The sequence below is a fragment of the Cutaneotrichosporon oleaginosum genome (assembly GCF_008065305.1).
Source record: "Cutaneotrichosporon oleaginosum strain ATCC 20508 chromosome Unknown ATCC20508_contig01, whole genome shotgun sequence".
NCBI lineage: Eukaryota > Fungi > Basidiomycota > Tremellomycetes > Trichosporonales > Trichosporonaceae > Cutaneotrichosporon > Cutaneotrichosporon oleaginosum.
In genome coordinates this window covers 112,574-131,616 of record NW_027072170.1, presented here as the reverse complement: position 1 = coordinate 131,616, position 19,043 = coordinate 112,574, and the positions used below count along the sequence as shown (strand labels likewise).

The following is a 19,043-nucleotide window of genomic DNA, read 5'->3' as shown; positions in this document are numbered from 1 at the left end:
TATCGAGAGTTGCACGTGACTGCAATCGCACCTCCACCACAGAAGTCCGATGTCTCGAGAACTCATCATCACCCACATCACACCACACGTCGGCATGTCGTCCTCGACGCCCACGCCCACTGCTTCGGCCTCCGAGACGTGGGTGTGGAACCCTAGCTTGGGGGTGTACTACCACGCCGCCAGCGACATGTACGCCATCCCATCCGCCGGCGAGTGGACGTACTGCACTGCCGCGGAGCTCGCCGCCCGCGGCGGCGCCGGGCCATCTACCGCTGCCGGGACCCAGGAGATGGAGGAGGGAGAAGTGGAAGACGATGTCGGATGGGGAGGCCTGATGGACCCGGAGAAACTGGCTCGCGTCGTCGCAAGCACTACTGGACCAACACATCCGTCAGCGGACGGCGGACGGAGCACGCACGACAACGACCGAGATCGAGAGCGCTACGGCAACGGACACGACCCATACGGGCGCAGCGAAGAGCCAGAACCTGAGAAACCCGCCCCCGATCATATTCTGCGCTTCGTCGTGCGCCGATCGAAGGTACTTCCCCTCGGCGGGGTCGTGCTCCTCGACGCCCGACCTGGTGGAATCCAGATCGGGCGCGACCGACGAGGCGCGGGGGATCCGGCGCGTGTCCGCGTCCGCGAGATGGAAGTGAGCAAGACACACGCGCTGGTGTATTGGGGCCGGGAAGGGCGCGTGGACGCGGCGGTGCGTGCCGTGCGCAGCGAGTCAGGCAGTCGTGGCGGATCAGAGGATCCATGGGAGCTCGGCCGGGATGCAGAGGACGAACACGCGGCTGGAAAGGCGGTGCCCAAACCTGAGGATGCGGAGGGGTGGTGGATCGTCGACCTGGGCTCGACGCTGGGAACGTACGTCGCGCACCGCGGGGAAAGGGAGGCGACACGCCTCAGCGAAGCGAAGCACGCAAGTACCCCGCACCCGATCCGCCACCTCAGCCGCGTGACGGTGGGCACGACGACGTTCACGGCTCACATCCATACGGACTGGCCGTGCGGCGACTGCGCGCTTGCAGGCGCTGAGGAGATCAGGCTCGAGGTCGACGCCGAGACGGCCACGCCGGACGGCGGCTCGCCTGCCCCATTCGACCCTCCTGTCGGCGCGGCGGCGCGCCGTGGCCAGCGCCAGTTCAAGCGTAAACTGGCGATGGATGCTCTCCGCGACACATTGCTAGGCGAAGACGCGCGGACCGCGCCGTCGCGAGGCGCATATGTCGACCGCTCGGCGCAGCGCCGGCGCTTACACGTCTCATCGCCACCACGCACGAGCGGTAGCCCCGGCCCAGCGATTATTGCTCCGCCGCAACCGGCGGGGCCGTCCGCGGCGGCCCGCGCCATGCTCGCTCGTCAGGGGTGGGCACCCGGCTCGGGCCTCGGCCGCGATGCCTCTGGTCGCGCGGAGCCAGTCGTCGCCGTGCTGCGGAACGAGCGAGTAGGACTTGGCGCGCGGGGGCAGGTAGCGGACCAGGGCGATGGCGCGGGCGGAGACTGGAGGTCGAGGGGGAAGCAGAGGCGGTGGGACGAAGTAGCACGCGGATAGTAGACCAAGCACGTAGCTCTAACTAGTTGCTGGCATCCAGATCGAAGAGTTTCGATGCAAGTACATGTATCTAACTGGGTATACCTCCACCTACTACAACCTACTGCTGCGACTGGGGGAGCAGCGCGAGGCGGCCAGCAAGCTCGACCTGCGCGCGCACAAGGTTGGACAGGTACGACACGGTGAGCGTGTCCTGCAGGCCCTCCTTGATGCCGCCCTCGTCGGCATTCGAGCCGGCGCCGGCCGACCAGCGACCAACACCCTCGAGAAGGTAACGCCCGACCTCGGCGTCGCCGGAGGTCTGGCCGGCGTTGACAGCCTGAACATACTTCAGCGCATCGTCAATGAGCGTAGAGAGCTGCGACAGCGATGAGGAGAGCGAAGGAAGGGGCGGGAGCGAGGGCGACGGAGTAGGGTTGCCCGAGGTGAGGAGGTCGACTGGCCATTAGCTTGACATTCATTCCAGATGAAACTCACGGCCCGCGCGCTCCGAGTCGGCGTACTTGATCACGACGGGGACGGGAAGGAAGACGCAGTTCTCAGGCTTGGGGTTGAGGCCGAGCGAGGTTGAGACCCAGCCCTTGATACCGAGGCCCTTCTTGCCGCTGGCATCGAGGTCAGTGTCGACGGTAAGGTGGATAGCCTGAGACGCGCCAGTCTCCTGGGAGAAATAGTTCTGGATGAGGGCAGAGTACGCGTTGAGTTCGGGGTGGGTAGCGTACCAGCCGACAATCGACTCCTTGATGCCGTTCTTGGAGAGAAGCTCCATCATGCCCTGCTGGAACGGCATGTCGAGCGCGACCTGCTCCTCGCCCTCCGAGTGCGGGACGGCAAAGCTCGAGCGCACGTCGATCTCCTGGCCATTCTCGCTGCGCACACCAAGAAGAGTACCGATAACGCGGGGCGCGGTGCTGTCCGCTGGCCGGCGCTGGTGGTGGGTGAGGATGGACGCGATCACGGAGGGGTGGACCGTGATGAGCGCGGGCGGCCGCCTGTTGTGAGCGAGCTCGTTGGACAGCAAGAAAGGGGGCGACTCACAGGTGCGACGAGCCACTAGGGGGCTGAGAGAGGTGGATCGCGGACGTAGGAGCGTCGAGCGACATTTTGGGCGAGAGTAGAGAACAATGAGCGTCGAGCGCGGCTTGGATGGTGGTGGTGAGCAACGACGATACAAAAACGACCTTCCTTTCACGTGTCTAAGTGGAGGGTGAAATAACGTTTGGGTTGCATGACGATGCCGCCGTGTTGAAGTGGAGGAAGGTCGCCGAGGTTTCAAGAAACGCCATGTACATCATCTTTCCACTTGTTGATCCTCTCCCACCGCACAAGCATGACCAGCATCAGCAGCACCGACAAGCTTCCTCTATCCATCGAGGCCGGCGCACACAATACGAATGAGAAAGAGGACGGAGTCGTCACTATAGATGTCGATGGCACGCCCATCAAGTTGGACAAGCTCGGGCCTATGATCATCAACGGCGATGGAGTGAGTAGAGCCGACCACAAGATCGCTCGCCACTGGTTTCTACCATTTGGATGCTCATCATACTCACGCCAGACCATTTCGCGGATCACAAACTGGGCGGAGATGGGCGAGATCGAGCGCAACCGCGCAGTCCGTCTTATGGTGAAGCGCAACCATTCGCGCCTGAAGAAGCTCGCCCAAGAGCACGGGGACAGCGGCGACGAGCAGGTCAGCGCGCTCAAGGAGGCTTAGATGCAGCCCATTGCAACCTCTGCGATCGTCGGGGTTGCCCATCCGCAGCGCCTTGTGGTGTCCGCCGACAGGCCCGCGCGACGACCATACTGCCCGCCTCATGTCGCGGCCTCCACCGCCCTCAACATGCGCAGTACTCAATCGTCCATTCGCCGTTGTAGACAAATCGCCTAGAACATACGTTTAGACCATCTGTACTTGCGTTCTGGTATTGTTGTGTGGCCACCACTGCGCTGCATGCGTCGTAGTGGTGGTTTGTGATGGTCGCTAGAGCACTGGTCCCCGTATCTCTGATCGCTCTCGGCCCGGGCGGAAAGTGGAGGTGTCTCAGGGCACGTCACGACTTCCACGGCACGTCCAACTACATCGACATCTCTTCATCCCCCGTCATCCACACCCCTCGCCATGGCAGACGACGCCGCCATCCTCGCGGTCGACGCGGGGCGATTCACGGGCGAGGGCTCCGACCTCTCCCTCCTCCACTACCTGCGACAGGTCGATGGAGCGCTGGACACGTTGACGCCCGACGCGATCCTCCCGCATGTCGCCGTCCTCCACGCCCTCTTCCTCCGCCTCCTCGTCCCCAATCCCCAGACAACCACTGCCACCGCTCTCCCGAAGCCTGGACGCCCAATACGCCATCTTGCTGCGCGCGTGCTGGTCAAATTGCACAACCGAGTTGAGAGTCATTCACTCTTCGACCTCGTGCAGGCCCTCCTCCGTGGCGTAGATGGCGGGAACAAGTCGATGTCTGCGCTCGAAAATGTGCAGCGCGTTGCTAGCTGGTACACTGTCGGCGAGATCATCAAGGAACACGGCGGCAACGTGAGTCTAGGCAGGCCCTTGTTGGTGGCCCCACAACCCGGGGCGTGCTCAAGCCACCAAACGAAAGAGTGCGCTAACCATGCCAGATGATGTCGTTCATGGCCGAGATCTGCACTTTGGCGCTCAAGGTCCTCCGGAACTCCAACTTCTCCGTCATCTTGCGAACCCATGCCGTTTCAGCATTCTACAAGTCGCTGGTGTCGGCCGGTCGAGCGCTTCCCGATGCTCTCGTCAAGGACCTCCTCAAGCAGCTCCGCTCGGGGTTACAGGACAAGGCGCTTCCCGTCCAGAGAGTGTGCGCTGAGACTTTCATCAACCTGCAGCTTTACTCGCCTGTTTTGCAGCTGCAGCCGACACTGGAAATGATCACGCCCCTCGCTCTGAAGGGCCTTGAGAGCGCAGATTATCTCACGAGACGCTCGCTATGCCGCATGCTCGCACATTTCCTTGCAGCGACGCAGACGCCTGGCTCAGGCATGGCCCCTCCGGAGCCCAGGAAACCACCAGTTAAGAAGACGACAGGCGACGCTGAGGAGCTGGATGACTCGGGCCCACAGATCATCACATCGGCGCCGGAAGACAAGGTCAAACCCATGTTCACCACCGATCAGATGCTCAAGTACCTGTCCGTCCCGTATAACCGGCCGAACACTGTTCGCAAGCTACGAAACGCCCTCATCGACGTGTACGCAACCCTTCTCACCCAGCTCGGCCCTGATTACGTCGAGGCGCACTACAGCGAGATCGTTGCGCACATCGTCGACGAGATTGTGCTCTCTCCCAAGGGGCTCAGCACTCGTTACGAGATTCTTTCCACGCGCGAGGCTGCTGGGATCCTTCTCCGCGACCTCGTGGGAGTGAGCATGCTGTCTGAAGCAGGGCAGGTCAACGCTCTCCGTGAATGGGGCAACAGCTACCTCCGCAAGTGGAACGCGACGCCGCTCGCAGGGCAGCGTAATCCGCACAAGCAGGCGCTCATTGTCGCGCTGCGCGAGGTTTCCGGTCTGCTTGAACAGCTCGGCAATGCACCACCATCGATCATCGAGCTTCTGGCCGAGCCTCTGGTCCGCCTTCTGTCGCACGAGTCCTACTCAGTCCGTCTGCAGGCAGCGGCCACTCTTCGTCGTTTCTGCACCACGAACCCGAACCAGCTTCCTCACCTCTTGGGTGGCCTGCTGGCGGATGTGAACAAGGATCTCGGCCTTCTCGGGACGCCGGCGACGCCGAAGGAAGTACCCGCCCGTGTACTCGGCAAGGCCTTCGCCCTCGGTGCGCTGGTGGCCACAAGCCCATCGCGTCCGCTGTACGTGTCCAGTGATCTGCCATCCAAGGTCTTCGACATGTCCTTCTCGTTGCTCAAGCGCGCCGGTGACCACGACGTTGCGCCGGCCACCATCGAGGTGCAGGTCGCCTGGCACCTCATTGCATCGCTGATGTCCCTCGGCCCTGGGTTCGTCAAGCTGCACCTTCCTCAGCTTCTCGTTTTGTGGCGCAACGCGCTCCCGAAGCCGACGAGCAAGGACGCGTCGGTAGGCGACCGCGGTGAAGCTGACTGGAACTTCTTGCTGGTAGTGCGCGAGAGCGCGCTGGGGGCCATTCACAACTTCCTCCAGCACAATATGTCCCTCGTCAACATCGATGTCGCGCGTCGCCTCGCCACTCTGTTCACTAACACGCTCAACTTTGTCAATGGCTTTGCTACCGCCTACTCCGAGTTGTTGCGCGAACAGGCGGCCAATCCACAAGGCGGTACCTCGCATGCCTTCACGATGCGACCATCCCTGGTCGAGCGCGAAGCTAATCTTCGTCGCCGTGTGCTCCAGTGCTTCAGCGGCCTCGGTCCATCCTCGGCCACGGAAACGATGCAGCCCGCTCTCATGCAGGCGGCTATTACGGTGTTTGCTGATCCGGAGAACTACTCTGGCTCTGCGGCCCAGGCAGCGATTGCCGCCCAGGCGGGTCAGTTTTCAAGCGTGTGGCAGTCAACCGACGGATACGCGTTTGGTGTGACAAGCCTGCTGGCAGCTCGGGAGCGCGAGGGTGGCTCGACGGATGAGGACGTGTTCCTTAACCGCGACCGAGTCGAAATGTCCATTGAGTCACAACTCTCACATCCCATCATTGGCTCGCTGGAGCACGACTACGTCACTTTGTTCGCACGCGACCTCAAGTCCGACACGCCGAAGCCTGCTCCCGCACAGACAGGTGTTATCGACGCGGGCGTGGAGCTTTTCTCCACGCTTTTCGCCCACCAGAACCTTGAAGGTCAGGTCCAGAGCCTCGCAACGCTTAGCAGCCATGTTCGTTCGTCTAAGCTTGAGCGCAACCCTGGACGCAAGCAGGCCGTCGTTGGAAACACAATGGAGGCGCTGTGCCGCTCCTTGGTGCTCGCCGACGCGGCAGGCGCTCGCGCACGGAGGTCACTGGGCAGCCAGCAGGTCAGTGACGTGATCAAGGCGCTCCTTCAGGACGCGGTTCTCGACTCAAACTCCAGTATCCGCGGCGCGGCTGCCCGCGCCATGGGCCATATCTCTAGCCTCGCCGGCAGCAACTACCTCTCGTCGCAGGTGCAATGGCTCGTGGACCAGGTCGTCAACAACCGCGTGCCGGATAGCCGTGCAGGATGCGCGGTGGCATTCGGCGCAATTTACAGCAGCGTCGGTGGCATGTCGGGTGGCCCCATACTTAAGACTATCGTCAACATCCTCATGTCGCTCGCGACTGACCCACACCCCGTCGTCCACTTCTACGCACTCGCTGCGCTCACCGAGATCGTCAACGCGGCAAACCTGTCGTACTCGCCGTACGTGCACACGACTTTGGGCATGATCGCAAACATCTACCTCCTCGAGACCCACGAGCCAGACGGTGGCTCATTGGGCAGTGTCAACCTCCGTGGTGATCTCCCGGCTTACCAGGTCATTTGCCGGCTGCTTCATGCCCTCATTGGCGTCCTTGGTCCTGAGTTGCAGGAGCCTGGCAAAGTCCGGTCCCTCGTCTTCCTCCTCGTGCACGAGTTCCGCGAGGAGACCGATGAGGGTCTCGCAGTGGAGGCGATTAAGTGCATACAGCAAATCCTCATGTTTGCGCCCGGTGAGGTGGACGTTCCTAAGCTTGTGTCTTCCTTCCGGCAGTACCTCGCGTCGACGCGACGGCCGCTCAAGGTCGCCGCCATTACCGCGCTGTATCAGATTGTCCAGCGCGACGCACTGCTCATGTCCAAGATTGGAGGTAACCAGCTAGTTGAGGAGCTCTTTGGTCTTTTGGACAAGGACCCGACGATCGAGGGCGTCAAGGCGGTCATCACGAGCTGGTTGCAGCAGACCGCCGCAACGCTGCCGTCGGGTTGGATCGACTTGTGCCAGCGCATCATGACGCGCACTCCAGGTGCCAAGGCTGCTGCGCCGGCAGCCGCGAAGTCCGCCATCCCTATGTTTGTCGATGACGAGGGCGCGTCGCTGGGAGGCGATTCAGCGGACCGTGGGTCAACGCTCAGCTCGCGCTGGCGCACGCAGAAGTTCGCCCTCGTCTGCCTCCACAATATTGTTGTTGCCGTTGCCGACCATGGCCGTCCGGAGAACTTCAACCCCGTGCTCGCACGTCAGTCTGGCCTCAAAGCGCGTCACCTTCTCTTCTCTCGCGTCGCCGATCTCATCCGCATGGCGTTCTCAGCCTCGGCAGCGATCGTCGAGGACGTCCGTTTGGAAGGTCTATTGGTGCTCAGAGATGTTGTGCAGTACTTTGCAACGGCACCCGATCCGGACTTTGACGGAGCGCTGCTCCTGGAGCAGCACCAAGCGCCGATCGCTGCAGCGCTGACGCCGTCCTTCGGCTCGGACTCGACACCTGAGGTGCTTGCGCGTGCAGTACAGGTGTGTGCTGTCTTCGTCGGCTCAGGCGTTATCAAGGAGGTCTCGCGCATGGGGCGTATCCTCAAACTCCTGACAGGGGCTCTTGAGCAGTGCAAGGACGGCGAGATGGTGTCTCTCGGTGACGTCAAGGATCTGTCGAGTTCGGCGTCCGTGATGCTCAAGATCTCGATCCTCGCCGCTTGGGCGGAGCTGCAAGTCGCATCGACCAAGCAGGCGTACCTTGTCGAGGTTATTAAGCCGTACCGCTGGCTTCTCGGTCCCTTCTGGGTCGGTGCGCTGCGTGACTACGCATACCTCCGCACCGATCCTGAGATGGGTGCTGGGGCAGCTGCTGGGATGGACCTGGGCACAGGCATGGGCCGCGATGTCCTCTTGCCCTACTACGAGAAGGCTGTGCCCAAGTTGCTGCACGCTGTGGCAATCGGGCTTGTGGCCAACGACCCCTTCGTTATCGGCGCAGTGGACGGGCAGACATTCACGTCTTCTTCTGAGCCCTCCGCCTCGTCCGCTCCGGCAATCCGTCCTGAACCCGCCACCAATTTCTATGTCCTGTACGGGCTGGCGTTTGAGTGCCTCACCCGCGCTTTGGGGTCGGACCCTGCCATGGCGAGTGTGACACTGCGCACCATGACGAGTCTCGTTCGTCCCCAGCTGTCGGGCACGACCGTATTCGAGGGCGCATTCTTCGACGAGTTGTGCACTATTTGCTACCGCATCGCGATGAGTGAGAGCGCCGCGGTGAAGTCTGATATGGTCGAGCTTATCGCCACATTTGCGATCAGCCGCAAGGGGAGCACGGGCTTTGACGCGGCGCAGGTGCGGCGCGCGCTTGCTGTCGTCGCCTTTGTTCTTCGGCAGACCATCCCCGCTCCGGGAATTGCGTCCAACTTCTCCCACTCCGAGGCCGCCGCCGACCGCGTCGCATTCATCCGCTCAGGCTTTGCCGCGTACTCTCGCATTGTCGACGTCATGGAGATGTCCCAGCGCGCCGATCTGTCGGCAGTCGCCATCCACCTCTTCTCGGATCTTCTGCACGACGAGACGCCGGGCATGGACCTCGCGGGGCAGTGCCTGCCATCGCTCAAGCAGCTGCTCGACCAGACGCTCAGCTCGCAGGTCCCGACGATTGGTGCTACGAGCGAGCGCGTTGTCCACGGACTGCTTGGAGCCTGCCTCTCACACATTGACGACATGCGTTCGCGCGTGAATGCCATTGCCAACATCAAGATCAAGAATAACATGTTGGCACTTGTGCTGATCCTTACTACGCTTCCACTGGGTGTGCCCGTCTCCAAGCCGGTCATTGAGCAAACGGTGTCTGACATGGCGCGGTACATGACGCCAGCCGCGATGGCGGAACGACCAGAGCTGGGCCTTACCCCTGTGCACTGCGCGACTACTCTCCTCCAGGCATCGCTGCGTCAGTTGCCCGGGGCACCGCCACGGCCGTCGCCAGCACTGCAGCATGCGACGTTGTGCGTCATCGCCGCACTGGTATCGTACGTGGCAGAGGTGGTGGTGGCCACCGCCGCCGCCGACGACGCAGCAAGCGTGCCGCTCGACGGTGTACGTGAAGTGCTGCGCGGCCTGGTGGCATGGTGTGCCGGCCTCCCCGAGTCAGCCAAGCCGAGGGGATACGGCGTGCTTCTCCCAACTCTAGCCCTCCTGCTCGACCCGGCCGAGCAGCAGCCCGCGAGCCCGCTTCATTTGCTTGCCACAGCGACGATGCTGGGCCTGGCGCAGAGTGCACCCAAGGCATTCAAGGACGCGACACAGGCCATGCCCGAGGGCGAGCGTGCACAGCTCGAACGAGCGGTGCGGGAGGCGGTGAGTGCTCGGTCTGGACCTATGCCGCAGCAGCAGCATCGCGGGGGGCAGGGTATCGAGCTGAAGAGTTTCGGAAGATAAGATAATTTTATGCAGAGGCGCAGAGAGGTCGATTATTCACGTGAGATTGAGGGTGGTGGTAGATTGGCTCGGGGGGCTTATGAGTTGAGTAGAGTTAATTTGGGATGAGTGGGGATGACATGAGGAGATGAAGATGACAGGGGTGGGTAAAGTGGGCGCGTTGATCTCGTCAGTCGGTCGAGGGCTGCCACAGCTACTGTACACAGTTGAGCAAGCTGAACAAAGTGGAAAAGGTGAGCGAGGCGATGAAAGCTTATGTACGTGGGAGTATCTTTACAGTAGTGCCGCTTCGACGCGTCGTTTTTTTATGCGTTTGATTGCATGTTGCTCGCGATGATCAGCTCAAGTCGCGTTGAGATTTGCTTCAGGCACCCTCATGAAGCATCCAAAGGAGGGGCCGAAGGAGGGCGTTAGGGCGCAGGGGCTGAGGGCGCAAGGGGCCGACAAGCCAGGGGTCGGAGTTTGGAGTTCACATTAGGAGGACATTAATCGGCATAACGCGGGTTATTAATAACAAGTACTTCCGACCACTCGTGTTTTTACTAGAGCCCACCTGTACACGCCTATAGAAAATGTATAGGCACCAGCCTCTGGCGCACGCCAATCCCCTGGTGGCGTGCCTATTCCCACGCGCCCATCACGTCACGTCGATTCAGTTCACTTCCTCAACATCTTCATCACCTTCATCACTCTCAATTCAACATGAACACCTCGTACACGTCTATGGCGCTCGTGACGCCGTCGATCGCGAGCACGGCATCATATGAGGACGGCACCGAGTCTCCTGCATCGTCCTTGGTGGCGGCGCCGCCGCCGCCGTCGGGGGCGTCGAGGGCGTCGGTGGCGACTGATGATATCATAGCCGAGCCCAACGACGAGCTCGACTACACGTTCATCCTGCGCAACCTGCACTCTGAGCTCCTCTCTCATCCCTCGACGTCTCAGCTAGCTGCGGAGGTCTCAGAACTCGATCTACTCATTCCACCACCACTACCCAGATACGCCGTCCGCCCTCACATCACCATTTCAGACGACGACGACGACGACGCCGACGACAGCGACAATGACAACATCTGGCTATCTCGCGAGAGCCAGCCTACACCACCCACACGAACTGTCGATATCCCTCCCTGCACTGCTCCCTCTCTCGACGCTCTCTGCACGATATTCAGTCCTATAGCCCTCGCACAGGGCTTTTGGCTTGTTCGCGGCAACAGACTGAAGCTAGCCCCACCTCATGACGACGTCGCTGGCGCGCAAGGAGCTATCGTGGAGAAGCGATACCTGGACTGCGGGATGGCTCGCCGACGGCCCAAAGTTCAGGAGCCCTTCCGCAAACGCCGCTACGCTTCTAGGAAGACAAACTGCAAGTTCAAGATGATGATAGCTATCCTGCGCAACGGTATCGCCGTCTGGCCAGGCTGGACGCTAGATCAACGCGCCGCAGGGTGGCATCAGCACAACCACGGGCTTCTTGAGGCCTCGGAGATGGTCCAGGCGCGCCGCTACGACGCCGAGCAAGTTGCGGCCGCCGAAAGCATGCTGCAGGCTGGTCTGCCTGCACGACGTATCGTTCCACGCCTCAATCGTGACTTCCCCGACACTGTACGGCTATCCCGCAAAGATATCTACAATGCCGCTTACCGACTGCATACCCGAGCCCGCCTCGGTGGTACTGAGACCGAGGCCCTCCTGCGCAACCTGGACGCTACAGGCGAGCTATACCGCGGTACAAGAGACCCAGATACGAGCGTGTGAGAGCCCACCACTCATCCTAGCTGACTTGCAGGCTTACCTCGATTGTCTACACTACCCGAAGAGCCCGAGCTCTGCTGCTACGGTGGCCTACAGTGCTCCTCGTCGATTGCACGAACGGCACCAACAAGTACGATATGCCGCTCCTGCATATCGTAGGCGTGACTGCTTGCAACAACACGTTCACCGCTGGTATAGCGCTCCTCAAAGGAGAACGATACGCCCACCTGCGCAGAGCCCTCCAGGACTTCGTGGAGCTCGTGCAAGCGCCGCAGCCTGCGGTGTTCTTGACCGATCGCGATAGCCGCCTACGCCGAGCCTGCAAGACGGTGTGGCCCAGCGCGAAGAACGTCCTCTGCCTGTGGCACATCGAGCAGAATATCAAGGTAGCAGCGGCGCCACCTCTGCGGCGTATCTTCGGATCCCACAAGCTGAACGACACGTCGAGCGTGTTCCATACGCGGCCCGAATGGGAAGAGCACCTCGACAGCGTTCTACAGGGCTGGCGCATGATCGTGCGCTCGAGGAGCGAGGAGGAACTGGCAGAGCAGCGTGCTATCTGGGTGGAGACGTTCTCGCAGGGCCGATACGCCGACGAGGACGGCGCGACACTCCTCGGAGATGCTCTGCGCATCGGGGAAGCCGCGCTAGACGCCGACGCCGAGGAATTCGTCCATTTCCACGTAGATGGGCATCGCCATCTCGGACAGCGCAACAACAGCCGTCTCGAAGGGATGCACGGCGTCCTGAAGAAGCACCTCGGCGACTCGCCGTGGCGGCGCGATCTCCTGGCAACCATGGATCGCATACGTGACTTCTTCACCTCTCAATGGGCCAGCGTTACCCATACGATGCAGGCGGAGATGCGTACCCGCGTTCAAGACGGTCGCAGTCTGTTCTCCAACGTCAGAAACGTCGTATCGCGTCGTGCGATGGAGCTCGTCTTCCCTCAGCTCGCGATCGCATTCAAGAGGAGCCTATGGGCCGCTGGCCAACGGGTAGATCGCAATGGCGAGCTGCTCGAGGAGCCTAGAGCGTGCACCGGCACCTTCCGCAAGGCCTACGATCTTCCATGCGCTCATGAGATCGAGAAGAGGCTCAGCGGGCTCGATGCGCGCCTCAGGAAGGCTGATTTTGGCCGAATGTGGCGCCTGGTATCCCTCGATAGCCTCAACACCCTCGTACGAGACGTCGAAGGCAAATACTTTGCGCATACACCCACGGGGATCGTCAACTACGTCGTTGACGTGCTGTCCAGCGACGAGGAAGCGTTGAGCGACGAGGAAGCCAGCTCCGCAGTCATTCGGACCGAGATTATCGATACGACGTTGCCCGAGGATGAGGAAACGCAGAGGACGTTGAACCTGCTAGTCCGACCGCCGAGAGGCGCAGTCCGAAGCCGAGGGCGAGGCCGTGGCGGCTCTACCGCGTATGCCCGCTTCAATGGGCCCCGAGCGCCGAGCGGACGAGGCCTGATAGCCTCGGAGATCGTGGTGGGACCGACGAGGGAGCAACATCGGCGGTGTCGCTACTGCTTCAGACGGCACGACGTCGGCTTTGACTGTCCTGCATCGCAGATGTCTCGAGAAGCGCCAACTGACGAAAGACCGACGCCGAGACCGACGCCGAGACCGCGCCAACGGAGCGCGCGGCACCGAGGGCCTCAGGTCGACGAGGACGACTGGCCGAGCGACGTGAGCGACTCATATCTAACAGGAACCGTCCCGAACGGTTTTTGCGGCTTTTGCGGGAAGCACGGGGAACGCCTGCACTCTGGAATGCCGTGCAAGAAGCTACCACGTTGGCGCGAGCAACGCGAGCGAGAAATCGCGGCAGAAGAGGATGACGCCGACGCCGCATCGCCGACGCCGACGCCGACGCCGACGCCGACACCGACTGCGCCCCCTGCGCCCCCAGCAGTCCGTTCTACCTCTACATCAACTGCAACGACGTTTACGCTGGCAGACACCTTCAGGATGACTTCAGACGCAGCTCGTCAACAGGTCATGGAGCATAACGCCCGATTCTTTGGTACGGCGCCGCTGCCGCCGCAGCCGCCGCTGCCGCCGCCGATTGATCTACACACTTCCTCGGCGTCTAGAACGTTCTATACGCAGTCTACGCAAGCGTCAGACTTCTTTGCGAGCCAAATGTATCACTACCCACGGTATGGGACGTATGGCGCCTTGTAGACGTCATTCTGAAATCAATATCTATCCTGTATCGACATCTACATGCATGTATCTGATATCTACTGATAGCCACAGGCTGTGGCTACAGTGTCTGAAGGGCTCCATGCATGTTCCGTCGTCGGCGTCGTGGAAATGGGCGTTCAAGCCACCATAGACGGCGCGGCGTCTCCTTGCATTAGGCTCGTATGTATCACGAATAGGCGTCTGAATAGGAAAGCGTGCCTACTATACTAGGCGTGTACAGGTGGGCTCTAGTAAAAACACGAGTGGTCGGAAGTACTAGTTGTTATTAATGATCACTGCCATCTCAGCTTGGGCGCGCCAGGGGATACAGGGTCAACTCAGGATCACCGGCCGCGTCTCCACCTCCAGAGCGCGGATCATGTCTCAGATATTCAGGGTAATAGGGTGCAAGGATGCCATGGGAGAGAAGGTAAAACTGCTGGGTCCATTTGTACCTTCCTCCCTCCACGCTCCGCGTTCTCTCATCGCCTCGTCGCGACTCACAACTGCTTTGCATTGCTCTCTCTTTCATCGCCATCGCCATCGCCATCGCCATCACGATCGCTGTTTTCCTCGTCGAGTGCACGCCAAAGACACTCGGACGACGCATGCCATACGCCACTTGCGCCACTCGCTACGCACCAACGCTCTTGAACTGCTTGGACCCCGATCAAGGATCAGGGAGACCCTGGACTACAATCGCTGCCATCTGACACCTCGACAATCCCCCCGGCCCCCCTTCCTTCCTTCCTTCCCTCTTTCCTCCATCTCTCCTCTTCTTCTTCTTCGTCTTGTTCATCATCATCATCATCATCTCTGTCGCTCTCTCTCCATCTCTCTTGTCACAACAACAACAACAACAATCCATCGCCTGATCAACAACACCGCCTCCTCTCCATCTCCTCCCCCCCCCCCCTCCCCCCCACCCTCCCCCTCCGATCCTTGTTCATCTCTCCCCCCAGCCCCTTCAGCACACATGGCAGCCGCCTCCGGCTCCAACGCGCCCATCATCAGCGACGCCCTCGTTGCTTGGCCACCACCTCCCTCCACAGCCCGCTTCGCTGCCGCATCTCCTCCCCAGACCGCTCGCAACTCCCGCTTCGGCCTCGCGTCACCTCCAACAAACAGCTTCCCTACCTTTGCTGACATCCCCCTCCACCTCCCAGGCTATGCTCCCTCTCCCTCTTCCTCCCACGACAATGCCCCGCCCAGTCCAAAAGGCAAAGGCCGCGCACCCCTCTCCATCGATGTCGAGGTAAACTACGACGACGAGCCCCGCAGGCTAGAGTCCGGCGCGCCGCGGCGCCCACTGACCCCCGCGCAGCTTGGCCGCATTGCCCAGTCCTTCGGTATCATCGCGCCCAACGGCCTGCGCGTGGCCGACGCACCTCCCGCGCGCACAGCGCGACCACGCTCCCCGAATGCTGGGCATCCCTCCCACTTGTCCATCCCCACACAGAACCTCGTCGCTGTTGTGCCTCCCGCGAGCTTGCTTCCGCCGGATGACACTCTGAGTCCCGCAGAGGAACGCGAGCGGACGAGGCGATTCAGGCGGGGAAGGTTGCTGCCATTGCAGCCCACCCTCAGTGGCATGCTCGCGGTCATTGCGCGCGAGTTCGGCCTGCCATCCACGCTGGGCCTCTTCCTTTATCTCGGCTCCAACGGTGGGAGCGGGCGGGAACGACTCCTCGGATCCCGGAGCTCAGAGACGAGTGACGATGACGACTCCGGCCCCCTCATTACCTCAGCAACCTGGCCCAGCCTCTTTGCACATGTCCCCAGATCATCGTCGCCTCAGACAACACCATCAGCAACCCCGCGCAGGCTCAAGCGTTCATTTGGCATGTCGACGCCAATGACTGCCTCCCCACTGACCACCGTGGGCGACAGCATAGCGCGCGGACCTTCCCCGGGCGCTGATAAGCAGCAGGAGAACGCGATTGACGAGCCCTCAACCTTCCGCACGTCGCAGGGGTCGTCTTCCGCTTCGTCCTTCTCCCCTCGCACTCCCGGCTCCATCCACTCCGCAGCGTCAACCGCGCCGGTCTTTGGGACGATCGAGTTGGCCGTCGATCCGAACGAGGCGCGTTGGCTCGGCGCATGGCTCAAGGCTGGAGGGCCCATCCGCCGGCGTGCCGCTTCCGACTCGGCTGCAGACCACCCCACGCTCGAGCGCCGCCTGAGCTCGACCGCATCACAAGGCAGCTCTCATGCCTCTGGGAGCCTGCTCGGAATACGCAACCTCCACCTGGTCGAGAGATTGAAGGACGAGCGCCCAAAGTTCCTGCGCGACATGGAAGAGCGGGAACGAGCTCTCGAGCGCGCGCGAGAAGCAGAGCGGGAAGCCAAAGCCCTCGCGGCGATCGCAGCACAACGCGTCGCCGAGATGGAAGCGCTGCGGCGACAAGCGGAGGAGGCTCGCGCGGCCGACGAGGCAAGACTCCGCGCCGAGATGGAGGCCGAAGCCGAGGCGGAAGAGGAACGGCGACGAGCCGAAATGCAGGCTCAAGCCGCTGCTGAGGAGGAACGGCGACGCGCCGAGGCCGAAGCTCAAACCGCCGCGGAGGAGGAGCGCCAGCGTCTCGTTGAGGCCGAGGTGCAACGGCGCCTGGCGGAGCAGCTCGCCGTCGAGGCGGAGCGGCGGCGCCTGGCCGAGGAGAAGGCGAACGAGGAAGAACGCGAGCGGAGATTAGCCGAGCAGGCCGCCGAGGAGGAGCGCCGCCGGCTGGCCGTCGAGAAGGCGGTGGAGGAGGAGCGGAGACGGGCCGCTGAAGCGGCTGCCGCCGCGGCCGCTGCTGCCGCTGCCGCTGCTGCCGTTGCTGCTGCCGCCGTCGCCACGGAACAACGACGGCGCGAGGAAGCCGAAGCCGCGGCTGCTTCAGCTGAGGAACAGCGCCGGCGGGCTGAAGCTGACGCCGCCGCCGCCCTCGCGGAGGAACAGCGTCGGCGCGAGGAAGCCGAGGCCGCCGCTGCCGCAGCCGAGGAACACCGACGACGTGGTGAGGCCGAAGCCGCCGCGGCAGAGGAGCGCAGGCGGGTGGAAGCCGAGGCCAGGGCGAAGGCTGAGGCTGAGGCGGCTACCGCCGCTGCCGCTGCTGCTGCGGCCGCTGACCAGCTGCGCCGTCGGGAAGAGGCCGAGGCAGCTGCTGCGGCCGAAGCGGAGCGCGTGCGCAGGCTCGAAGAGGAGCGCCTGCGCGAGGCGGAGGAGAGGCGTCTGCGAGAGGTAGAGGAGCGCGTCCGTGAGCAAGAGGAGACGCGCCTTCGCGAACGAGAAGAGGAGCGCCTTCGCGAGCTCGAGCGCTCAACGCCATCAGCCTCTCCCGAGCCCGAGTACGCGGCACTCGACGACGATGACGACGGCGGGTCCAACTACAGCCACTCTACGAGCCAGAACCACGCAACAGCGCTCTCTTTGAGCGACGATCCGATGGACGATCTGGCGGCATTGCGTGCCGACCGCGCCCCGCGCCAAGGACCGCTGACCGAGTTTGACATCGGCACCGACCGCGCTCTGAATGGCCCCATGTCTCTCGAACACCTCCCCGTGTCGTCTTCGCAGGACAGCTTGAAGGAGGTAGCCGCGCTGCTCAACGTTGTCGACGCCAACCCCGAGGTCCTCTCCGATCCCTCGCTCGCCTCGCCGCGGCCGCCTGCGACAGAGCTGCTGGCCGGGCCTGAGGGGTCGACGCCGCTGTCTTCGGGGACGAGCCTTCTGGCAAGCCCATTTGTTGAGAAGAATGAGTCACGCCTCGCATCGCCTATCAACCTTCCTGGGCGAAGCTCGTCGCGCGGCCTCGCCGACTTCCCTGTCAGCCCCGCCGAGTCGTCCAGAGGAGCTTCCTCCGACGTGCCGACGCCCATCATCCACTCTCCAGCTCTTGCTCATCTCCGCGGCGCGACCACCAGTTCTGACCAGCGTGGCTCGGGTCAGGTCATGGAAGATCAACTGAACAACCTTGAGAAGAGTGAGCTCTCGACTGCCCGCCTTGCTGACAGCAGTGATGCGAGATCTGTCGCCAAGAGACATACAATTCAATCAGCAGTGGCCGTCACCCCCGACGTCGTCGTCGCCGCCACCACCTGTGCCCCCAAAGAGCCCAACAACATGGGTGACCGATCTCCCGCCTCGAGGCGCGTCTAGACTCCCTTATCTGCAGCAGCCAGATGAGGGAAAAACTCATGCCTTTGGTGCACGTTCAGTCTCGGAACCCACAAAGGGCTCGCACCCCTCGCAAGTTTCTTCCCCACCCCCGATCCCTTACCGCGACCCCAAGGCTCGACCAGGTCATGCGCAGCGCCCATCGGCCACCCTCTCAGCTGGTGGCTCCCCACTCGTTACCGCCTCTCCGCTCGACCCGCTCAGCCGCTTCCCTGGCGGGGTGCTTCCCGCAACAGCGTCCATTCCCTCCAACTCACCAGCAGCGCCACCGCGCCCGGCGCGCCCGCCCACGCCCGACCTTACCGGCCTGGAGATTGCGCCCCACCATCTGCCGCAAAACATGGCCGTGCGTGTGGAGAAGGGCACCTCGCCCCGGGAAAACCCCTCGCGCACGCCACGACCCAACTCGATCTCGCTCAAGGGCCTCAAGCGCCAGGTCAGCAAGACGGTGCTGCGGCCGCAGAGGACGGGTGGATCCGGCACGCACGACCCCGTCGGCCTGTTCCCGCGGCAGGCGGGTGATCTACCGCCGCCGTCGTCATTCGCGTCGATGCGCAATGACGCGTTCCACGGGCGCGAGGCCAGCGGCGCGAGCACGGACAGCGACGAGAGCTCGCTCCGCTCGCGCCTATTCAGCTTTGGGGCGCGGCGGCGGCGCGAGAGCGCCGACGAGCGCATCAGCCACATCTCGAGCCCCATCGCCGCGTCCCACAAACCCGTCACGCCCGCCGACCTCATTGCGCAGGCGCCGCCCGCCACCCTCGCCGCCCTGCCGTCGCTGACGGCTTCGGCGTCCGCCACGTCGCTGCATGAGCGCCCGGACTCGCTCAGCTCGCCGTCGCCCAGCTCGCCCCGCCATGTGCGCCGCAAGCCTGTCCCCTCTATCGAGGGCAAGGAGAGCCGCAGCAGCGCACACGGCAGCGACCTCGACCCCGTCCCCTCCCTCCCCTCCCTCCCCCTACGCACCACGGTCATTTGAACGCTACTGTAGGTTATAGTGCGGCTTGCAGATACATGCAACGTATAGTGTACACCAGTGTATGTACCACCT

General features: G+C 62.5%; 6 protein-coding genes across 6 annotated transcripts; 4 read left to right on the top strand and 2 right to left on the bottom strand.

Moving 5' to 3' along the window:
* Window positions 1–94: 94 nt before the first annotated feature.
* On the top strand, window positions 95–1,561 carry COLE_00060 (uncharacterized protein; the record flags this gene model as incomplete). The annotated part of the gene is made up of 2 exons (XM_018420250.1): window positions 95–721; window positions 809–1,561. The coding sequence occupies 2 exons, from the start codon at window positions 95–97 to the stop codon at window positions 1,559–1,561; spliced, it is 1,380 nt and encodes a 459-aa protein (XP_018281109.1).
* Window positions 1,562–1,661: 100 nt separating this feature from the next.
* Window positions 1,662–2,664, bottom strand: COLE_00059 (uncharacterized protein; the record flags this gene model as incomplete). The annotated part of the gene is made up of 3 exons (XM_018422392.2): window positions 1,662–1,999; window positions 2,039–2,553; window positions 2,600–2,664. 3 exons carry the CDS (start codon window positions 2,662–2,664, stop codon window positions 1,662–1,664), a joined length of 918 nt encoding a protein of 305 aa, XP_018281110.1.
* A 227-nt stretch (window positions 2,665–2,891) lies between these two features.
* COLE_00058 (uncharacterized protein) lies at window positions 2,892–3,278 on the top strand (the record flags this gene model as incomplete). The annotated part of the gene is made up of 2 exons (XM_018421212.2): window positions 2,892–3,047; window positions 3,120–3,278. 2 exons carry the CDS (start codon window positions 2,892–2,894, stop codon window positions 3,276–3,278), a joined length of 315 nt encoding a protein of 104 aa, XP_018281111.1.
* Window positions 3,279–3,683: 405 nt separating this feature from the next.
* Window positions 3,684–9,883, top strand: COLE_00057 (uncharacterized protein; the record flags this gene model as incomplete). Its single annotated transcript, XM_018426463.2, has 2 exons — window positions 3,684–4,103; window positions 4,190–9,883. The coding sequence occupies 2 exons, from the start codon at window positions 3,684–3,686 to the stop codon at window positions 9,881–9,883; spliced, it is 6,114 nt and encodes a 2,037-aa protein (XP_018281112.1).
* Window positions 9,884–11,687: 1,804 nt separating this feature from the next.
* COLE_00056 (uncharacterized protein) lies at window positions 11,688–12,446 on the bottom strand (the record flags this gene model as incomplete). Its single annotated transcript, XM_065626053.1, has 1 exon — window positions 11,688–12,446. The coding sequence occupies one exon, from the start codon at window positions 12,444–12,446 to the stop codon at window positions 11,688–11,690; it is 759 nt and encodes a 252-aa protein (XP_065482547.1).
* Window positions 12,447–14,809: 2,363 nt separating this feature from the next.
* Window positions 14,810–18,971, top strand: COLE_00055 (uncharacterized protein; the record flags this gene model as incomplete). Its single annotated transcript, XM_018427078.2, has 2 exons — window positions 14,810–17,798; window positions 17,833–18,971. 2 exons carry the CDS (start codon window positions 14,810–14,812, stop codon window positions 18,969–18,971), a joined length of 4,128 nt encoding a protein of 1,375 aa, XP_018274886.1.
* Between the last annotated feature and the right edge of the window lie 72 nt (window positions 18,972–19,043).